Raw genomic sequence first — 9767 nt, 5'->3', positions numbered from 1 at the left:
GTTTGCATTGCCCCATAAAGTGATAGTTTTCAAGGGGGTGGCACTAATGGAGAAGGTGTCACTTTGCATGACAGATGCAGTCAAAATATAGAACCTTTTTATTGAACAAATTTTGCAAAAACTTAAACTATAATTTTGACAACATATTTTCAACCATCCAAAGAGGCATTTAGACTTAGTAAAATATCCAGAAGTGCTTGTCAAAAATTGTATTGCACTGAATATGTCTTAGAAAATAAATAGTAAATATTTTTTGTAAATCAACTACACTTTCTGTTAATGTTAACAATCTCTGTCCACTGACACGTTAAAGTGACTTTTTAAACAACTTTATCATCATTAAACTGAATAATATTTAAACTAACAAATAATAACAATAAAAAAAATAATAGTATTATTACTGATAGTTGCACTATTACTTCAAGACTTTAAGCCCAGGTGCATTACACAGTATTCACCAAATTAAAATAAAATAAAACAAGTGCAACTTGGTGATGACATCTTTACCAGCTGAACCATCATTTAGGCAAACTGCATTAATATTGACCTTGCTTCAAGCTATGCTATATGCATAAATAATAAACCTGCAACTTGCATTTATAATGCTATTTGTGGTATAGCCCAACGGAATCGTATTAGGGCCACGGTGAAGAAAAAAACAATACGGACACAGGGAAGAAAAAAACAAACTATATGTCGAGAATAAAGTCAACATTTCCACTTTATTCTCGCCGTTTATGTCGAGATTAAAGTCGACATTTCCACTTTATTCTCATAGTTTACTTCATAATTAAAGTAGAATGTCGTAAACTAAACTTCTTCCTAAAATCAATGTTTAATTTACTAGATTTTCTCAAACCCCGTCATAAGTTAATGCAGCACATTAAATGCTTTGTGTTGCATTCCCCGACCCAGTTGTTAATCACTACGCTTCTTAAACTGACTTCCTCCGCACTAAGAGGAGACAGCGAACACCGCACAGAATCCATTCACTTCATGATATTCCTGCTTTCTGAAAATTTAGAATGCTAAGATAAATACTTGATATCATTTTAATGATGAAATGCATTAAAGCAGGCATTAAACATGCACGGTAGTGAGGCGGTAGTGCTGCTCCCTCGCAGTAAGGGGTCCCCAGGTGTATGTGCAGTGTAGAGAACTTTACGGCAGGTGTGACGAGGCTCCAAAAAACTGGATGTATGAATGGGTATAGCAGAGGTTTAGCTTAAATATTGTGTAAATGTTGGGATTGTGATCTGGTGGTCGTAGACAAGAACACAGAATTCAATGCATGTTCTTCTGAGCGGGCTTTCTTTATTGCACGCGTGCTGTCTCTATCTGATGTACCAAAACCCCAGTTCCTATCCTTCCTTTTTCTTTCTCCACATAACCAATCACCACACGATAAACGTCTTTGTGAAATTAAAACTAGTTATAAACTTAGCCCACGGAGTGTTCAGAACTTTAAAAATATCTTCATTATACATGTTTAATTATGCCATCCATTCAGGGTTGCGCCCATCCCTGAACGAGTCGCCAGTACATCGCAGGGTGAATACAAGCAAAACATACACTAGCAGGGTCAATATAGTATAACAAAACCCCACATCCTATATGACTTTGAAAGGAAACTGAATCACGCCGAGTAAACCCACCAGAAAAACATGCAAATGCAAGGCAGGGTACACCCAAGACACCCTTGCTGTGAGGCAGCAGTGCGACCTCCACGCCGCCGTGCCCCCACATGATTAATGTATGCTTTAATGCATTTCACCATGAAAATTATATCAAGTATTTATCTTAGCATTCTAAATGTTCAGAGAGCAGGAATATCATGAAGTGAATGTATTCTGTGTGGCGATCGCTGCTGGCGCCTCCTCTTAGTGCAAGAGGAAGTCAGTTTAAGAAGCTCGGGGAACACTTAACACAAAGCATTTAATGTGCTATATAACTTATGACGGGGTTTGAGAAAATCTAGTAAATTAAATATTCACTTTATGATGAAGTTTAGTTTACAAATTTCGAGAATAAAGTCAACATGTCGACTTTAATCTTGATATAAACGGCAAGAATAAAATACAAATGTCGAGAATATAGTCAACATGTCGACTTTACTCTCGTCATTAGCGTCGAGATTAAAGTGGAAATGTCGAGAATAAAGTCAACATGTCGTCACACAGTACCCAGGTACATTACACAGTATTGAAAACAAATAAAACAAGTACAACTTGGCTTGTAGTATTATCCAGTAGTATAGAAACAGTATTTACATATTTGAACATAATGGTCCACATCCAACCTTTTAAAACCAAAGTATCTCCAGGAAACGGACGTGATTCCTTTTTTTCGGCAAAAGTTCTTCTGTGTCATTATGTTCAACTTTATCGTCAGCTTCAGTTTCGGAATGTTCTCTGTCCATTTTCACCACGCAATACCTACACTACCACTACCTATTTAGTGGAGTAGCAGTGAAAAAGAGCCCCTGTGCAACAAATCTGTGTTTAGCGGTGTAGTAGTGGATAAGGTCCCCACTTGAACAGTTTCCTGCTGCGCCACGTTCCGAATGTCGTTTAGGCAATTTAAACCGGTGTTGCGGTATAAGAAAAATCCATATCATAAAAAAAATAAAAGACGGTTTTCGGTATGAACCGATATACTGCCCAGCACTAATTCACGTAACAGGCACATTTATCCAAAATGACTTACAAAACAAGTCAACATGATCAATCAAACATCCCTCAGGGGACTGTTTTGGAATAAATGCTACAGGACAAGGTTACAAAATGGACCGCCATAAGTAAAGAGCTTTGAGCCAAACAAACCACAAGACTGGTTACTCTTTCTTAGCTACTAAGAACCTTGCATCAAAGCCACTGGAATGATATTCACAGAGGAAGGACATGTAAACTACACATAGCATTAAATTTCAAACTCTTAGGCAGCACCACTGCATCTCTAATATGGCAGAAAATAAAAATGATGTAATATGAAAGATCAGTGTCTAGATTTTCTACAATAAGAATAGTTTTGAATATAGTACAAGTTGTGCCAAATTTCACTTTTTTCTTTTTCAACAAGCTGATCAGGCCTTGCAATTCACTTAAATTATTAATATTTTTATAGTGCATTTCTTGCTAATAATGTAAGAAGAAACAATATCTAATAGAAACAAAAAAAATCTACTCTAGGTATACATACGGGGACGGTGTACTATAGCCTTTTTCTGTATATTTCCAAATTTCGCAGTGATCCGTTGTCGTCCATCTATCAGCTCTGTATACCTGAAAAAGAGAAATGTCACCATGAACTTCTTTTTCCAAAAGTATTGCAGCTGCTATAGTCTTGCCTTACAGCCCTTGGCAAAATCAATACTCAAATGATTTAAATATTTTATTGCATGCAAGCGAATAGTAGAATTAGTATATTATAGGATTAGTTGTATTTGAAGGGACTTTAAATATCGACTTGATGTTACTTTATAGTCTAAACTTTAGACTCTAAAGTAACATCAAGTCGATATTTAAAGGTCCCTTCAAATAATATTTAGACAGTCTAGGGGAAAGGGAACTGTTTAAATGTGTTGCCCTAAATATCCAAACAATATCCTTTGAAAAATGTCACAAATGTATTTACAAAAATATTAAAAAGAAATCAAGAACACAGCAAAAAGGAATAAAGGAATTCCTAAAAAATCAATCCTTAAAAAACAAAGCCAGACATCAATCCACTAGTGAAAAATCCAAAAACATGAATAAAACAAAGACAAAACCAGAAAAAGCCAGTTACTAATGTTAATCACCAATCAAAAAGAACATCAGCGAAGCAAGAAGCCAAGTCATTTAGTCTAATATACAGGCTGGGAGGGCGGTCCCACAGGGTACAAGACAATAAGAAAAGACCACTAATTATATAATTATATTATTTGCTGAAACAGGGAACAACCATAACCATATGTGCATCAATGTAAGAATCTGAACAGCAACATCTACAGGAGCATTTTGTAAATGTAGTTTGGTTTGCTATTGGGGTAGGGAGGGTTAAAGTTGTTGGATAACTAGGAACTCTCCAAGGGTTTAGAAAGAAAATGAAAAAAAAAAACATAATTAGGTGATTTTTTACAATTCAATAGCCTACCGCTACCTTTAACCAATTTATGAGCTTGAAGGGAGTAGCGTAAACTGTAATTAGTGTGATTAGCATAACTAGTGAAAGGAAGCAAATAAAGGCAAAAAGAGACTAATACAGAAGTAATAGAGAACTTGCAGTCTGTCTGTGTCTTTCTCATTAGTTTATTTAAAGAGTGTGGTGCCACGAGGTAATAAAATAGCAACTGGTGTGCTACCATATCTAATCAGCAGTGTCCGCTGCAAATTGAATGAGAGAAAAGATGTCCAAGGGGCGGCACGGTGGCGCAGTGGGTAGCGCTGCTGCCCCGCAGTTGGGACACCTGGGGACCTGGGTTCGCTTCCCGGGTCCTCCCTGCGTGGAGTTTGCATGTTCTCCCTGTGTCTGTGTGGGTTTCGTCCAACAGTCCAAAGACATGCAGGTTAGGTGGATTGGCGATTCTAAATTGGCCCAAGTGTTTGCTTGGTGTGTTTGTGTGTCTTGCGGTGGGTTGGCACCCTGCCCGGGATTGGTTCCTGCCTTGTGCCCTGTGTTGGCTGGGACTGGCTCCAGCAGACCCCCGTGACCCTGTGTTTGGATTCAGCAGGTTGGAAAATGGATAGATGGATGGAAAAGATGTCCATGTGATCAGGTCAGAAAAAAACTAAAATTAACACTGAGGTTTCTTGTCTTAAACATGCTTTAGGATACAACCATTTTAATTCTTTATAAATTTTGCTCACCTGGGGACCTCTTCTGAGTTTTCCCTGTTGGCCGTGACCACAGGTTGCAGCTGGATGGCTGGAAGGGGTTGAGTGCTAGGTGCTCTGTGTTTTACTGTCTGGGGCTCTCTTCGTGTTTCTGTAGCTTCTCGTCTTCTTGTGCTTTCATCAGATTGCACTGTAGAGATAAAGAAAATAATACAGATTAAATGCTGCTTTTAAATGGGTAGGCATGTCCAACAAATGTCACATTGGACATTCCCTGGAAGACTATGTCTTCTCTTGGTTGCCTATGCCTGTTATTGAAACCAACCATTTAACAGGAAAAACACATCAACTTTGATATTTGAAGACAAACCTGCACTTACTAGTAGTGAAGTTGAGGTACATGGGAGCACTGTGGAGCTGTTCATGGTCTGTATTGATCACGGCTGTAAGGGCTAAGCGGTACTGCTGCATGGGTGAAAGATCCCGAACTGTGTAAGAGGTCATTCGTCTGTTGGGCAAATACCGACTTTTGGTGGTGTGCCCAAAAGTGATGTTGATCACGTAGCCATCAAGAAAACCAGTGTGTGGCTGGTTCCAGGTCACCTGGGCCGTTGTCATTGTAATGAAAGCCATTGAAAAGTTTTGAGGAGGTAAAGGCCCTAGAAAAGAAAAAAGACAGGTTTTTACTGGGGCAAAAGTAGAATGACCCATCTGCTGTGGCCTTCTTGGGTCTCTGTTACAGCTTGAGAGCAAACATTGCAGGAGAGGCCAATGGATAACCCACAGAGGGAGAGAATAATACACATTTACTTTAAAAAGATTCATTCATTCATTACACTAATTTTATGTGCTTAACTCAAAAAGTACTACAAGTATGCTTGTGCGTTCCACTTATGTGTAAAATAATTCTACACTTATTGGTTTTCATGTACTAGTAACTAGTACAAACAAAAGGAGACCATTCTGTCCGACAGCCTCCCTTGGCTAGATCTTCATTCTGTACGTCTACGGACAGGTTTCTAAAAGGCAGCTGGACATCAACTGTTCGAGTCCTGTTTATTCCTGACTCTCCATTTATTGCAAGCTGCACAAAGTTGCTGGCCTAGTGGTCCAAAATGTAATTTGCAAGGAGAATAGAGAGTCAAATAGGAGATGATGTGATGATGACGATTGTGTGTGTCTGTTCAAGTGTTCTAGTCCAGACTTATTTAAGTTTAATGTCACTTTATGAAAGCAAATTCACAAATACTTTTCAATAAAACATTTCACCAAGCGGAATCAGAGCTTTCCGAGCTGAATGACATCTTGGGGTGTTGCAACCTGGCTACATTGGAGACCACCATCAGGAGTAGATAAAATTGTTGTAGGCACTGTGTATCAACGCAGCAGCCTCTTATGGTGCAAGCTCTTTAAAAGTGTAGGCAATTATAAAAAGAAAAGGAAATTCAGAAGTATGGCATAAAAAAATGAAAATGTGCAAGTGTGTAAATATGTGATGAAGAAATGTGAGTAAACTTGTTTCACATTTAGCCTAACAGCAAAGAGATAGGAAAAACCCACCAGTGATGTGTTATGTGTCACAAAAAACAATTTGTGAAATAAATTGTATTTTAGTGAAATTCATGCCATTCACACAAGGAGAAAGGCTGTCTGGATGCATGCTCACAAATTAATTCTGCATGCATCTGCCTGTTACTTAATGTTTAAGTAAAGATCACCGGTGATAGAAAAAATAACCGGAAGTGTGCATATACTCAACTAGGATAAAGCGGTTATTAGGTAAAGTGGAGCGGTTTGGCAGTGACGGATTTCCTTTTAATGAAATTTATTGTGGAAAAAACACAGAAATGTGCACTATAGTGTGTTTCAGTGTGTCTTTGTATGGAATAATACGCAGCAATTCACATTTTTAAAAAACGCATTGGACTCCTCTACTGTGATGTGAATGAAAGGCATTGATAGCATTGATTTTGCTGTTGTGGTATAGATTACATACTTTAAAAGAACACAAGTTAACACAAAAGTGTAAACGAGCAGTATCCCATATCTTTAAAACCTAAAAAAGTTTTACGTTATGCAATTACAAAATAGTCTGTGAAATAAATTTTAGTGTCAGCTTCGTGAAACTGCATGCTAATCACAACGTGCCTGTTTAGTTCATTACTATAAATATATTTTTATACAAAACTGTCTAAGAGAAAAATTTCTTCTAATTTTTCAGTCACGGCCACCATGTTGTAGCTGAAACTAATAGTTCTCTCTTCAATAAGTAACCCCTTAGGTGAAGGTTAACATTAATCTAATATCGAAACTAATCATTATCAAGAATAAAAACTATTAGACCCACAAGCTAGGCCTGTGGACATTTATTAAAATAAATTTCACCAAAAAGACGAATAACAGTTTGTATTAGAAATATTTGAAGTGGATACTTTTTAGCTTCAGCAAATGAACTATTGACCTGATGGCAACAGCTGAAATCCTGACTGCTGTGGGTGAGCTCTTTCTGGGTGGATGAAAACCACATTTTTAGTTATCGTGTGTGGAATGCAACCAGACTTGGCAAGCCATAAACTTAAAAGTGCGAGGAATTTGAACTGCTTGTCACAGGCTGACTGATTCTTTCATATATAAAATGTAGACTGCTACATTGAAATCTTCACTTATCTGCCACAGTTTGCACATCATAACATTGGGTTACAGTTCTGAATAATCAGTAACACCCTAACAATAATGTGTTTTTTCTATTTGAAATACAGGAATATTTATTTTATAGACCAAATCTGAAACAATTAGCTCAATTAAACTCCCTAAAACAAGTATTAAAAATATTGCAACCTGTATGTGGCAAAGCAAAAATGTTCACCAGTGTTGTACTTGAATTCATTCATTCATTTTTCAAACCTAATTATTCCAGTACATGGTTGTGAGGAGCTCAGACCTTTCCAGCAACAGTAGATACAAGACAGGAATTGACTTTGGACAAAACACCAGTCTTGTACAGGGTACACTCACTCATGCTGGGCCAGTTAAGATTTGGCAATCTATCCTGTATAAGTTTTGGAAAAAACAGAGTATTTTCAGAAAAAAACCCACACAGCAACGAGATGATTGTGCAAACTCTACACTGGGATTCAAACCAGGACCCATTGAGCCGTGAGACAGCAGCACTAATAATTGAGCAACCAATTCCAGTACTCTACCATCATTATTTACTTTGTGGAGCACTTTGTAATGGTTCACACTCTGAAACACTTTACACACAATCAAGACTAATTCATTAGATCAAACATTTTTAATAAAAATTCCTTGGTATAGGGTTCTAAATAACAGAAGAGGTGTTGCACACACAGGCTTTAAAGTACATGTAAAGTCAAAATTATATATTGAGAGCATCTCTCTTGTTTAAAATTGTCCAAAATGCTTCCAGGGCAAGATCCAACCTGCGCATGTTGCAATTGAGCTCCAGCCTCATTTGGCCACATGTTTTGGGCCTGCACCAAATTAACATCATTCTGGACCAAAATCTTTAAATTCCTTTCAGAAAGCCACTAACAGCTGTGCTTGCTGTACTTCCAGATGGGCTTAAAGTGGAGAAGGACAAACAAACTGTAATTGCCTTTACTACACCATTGGCACGTAGGCTTATTTGCTCAACTGGAAGAATCCTAACTCTCCTGTTTTAAGTCAGTGGGTAACTGATGTTATATACTATTTGAAACTGGAAAAAATCAAATTCGCACTTAGAGGATCTGTGCAGAACTTTTTCAAAACCTGGCAGGCTCTAATCAATAACATTTTAGAATAAGCATTTAAATTGAGGAAGCAGATTCTCTCCCCTCTTTTACTCCATTTATCTTTATTAATTTATCTATTTACTTATTTTTACTAGCTTAAAGTTTTACTCTGCTGGCCTAGCTCTCTTGCTCAGGGGTGAGAGTTGATTTGTTTTGAACCTATTTTTGTAAAACTTGAGTTGTTTGTATGGAATGTTATTTGATTTTAATAAAATCAATAAAATAAAAAAAAAGGTACATGTAAAGGAGTGTAGCATGATATAAACTCATAGGGAGTCTCAGTTTCACATTTGAAGTTTTCTTTTAAAAATGTTACGCACTAGTCCAGAGACGGATTGGTCCAGCCGACTGGCTAACTGTTGGAAGCTGTTCAGGTTTGAGACCACTCTGAGTCACGATATCCACGGTGTACATCTGCCCTGGAACAAGAGATCTGAAATATGACAAACAATATGCAATTTATTAATGAACAGCTAGGGTTCCAAAACCTAAACCTGAGATTTGTGAATTTTAATTTTAATTTCTGACAGAAAGTAAATATGCCTGTTGTCATGCCCTGGTCCTATCATTGGACTGGCTGGGACCAGGTTTCACCACAGTAGATCACTTCATTTACTCACCGTTGGAGCACCTGTGGTCATTGCCACTTCTCTTTTTGTTTTGTGATGTTATTAACGGAATCTGGGTATGTTGTCTGCTGCTATGTCCAGTCTGAGATCCAGACATGGTACAATTTCTAATTTAATATAGCTCTCTTCTTGTTTCAGGCTGGAGGAAATCAGTCAGTAGGATCAGTATTTGGTTCTTAAAACAATGTTCAAGAACAGGGGTGGCTAGGAGAGGATGTAGAGGTGGTTCACTCCTACAAGTACTTGTGGGGTCCACATTATTGACATGTTGGATTGGTCTCAGAACACAAAGGAACTATATAATAAAGAGCAGAGCAGCTCTTCTTCCTTAGGAGACTGTGTTCCTTTAATATGGAAAGTGACAGCCTTCACATCTTCTATAACTCTGATGGTCAGTGTGATTTTCTACGCTGTGGTGTGCTGGACTGGTGACATCACTTTAAGAGATGCCCACTAATCAACAAGTTAATTAAAAGGGCATGCTCAGTTATGGGACACACTCTGGACCACTTCGAGGTAGTAGCAAA

General features: G+C 37.8%; 2 protein-coding genes across 4 annotated transcripts in view; one reads left to right on the top strand and one right to left on the bottom strand.

The window, feature by feature from the left end:
• Nucleotides 1-9767, bottom strand: part of sned1 (sushi, nidogen and EGF-like domains 1) — a 176294-nt gene that overhangs the window by 49112 nt on the left and 117415 nt on the right. For all 3 annotated transcript variants that reach the window (XM_028794815.2, XM_051922723.1, XM_051922724.1), the window contains 4 exons: nt 8932-9044; nt 5195-5473; nt 4848-5004; nt 3199-3281 (listed from right to left, as the gene is read on the bottom strand). In XM_028794815.2, the coding sequence (XP_028650648.1) occupies nt 3199-3281; nt 4848-5004; nt 5195-5473; nt 8932-9044 (632 nt within the window). The remainder of the gene's footprint in view (nt 1-3198; nt 3282-4847; nt 5005-5194; nt 5474-8931; nt 9045-9767) is intronic.
• The window catches only part of atg4b (autophagy related 4B, cysteine peptidase), a 308094-nt gene that overhangs the window by 292845 nt on the left and 5482 nt on the right, over nt 1-9767 (top strand). The gene's annotated exons all lie outside the window — the stretch shown is intronic.

This window comes from Erpetoichthys calabaricus, chromosome 2, assembly GCF_900747795.2.
Source record: "Erpetoichthys calabaricus chromosome 2, fErpCal1.3, whole genome shotgun sequence".
Lineage (NCBI taxonomy): Eukaryota > Metazoa > Chordata > Cladistia > Polypteriformes > Polypteridae > Erpetoichthys > Erpetoichthys calabaricus.
The sequence above is the reverse complement of the archived record's forward strand: the minus strand, read 5'-3'. Positions and strand labels throughout refer to the sequence as shown.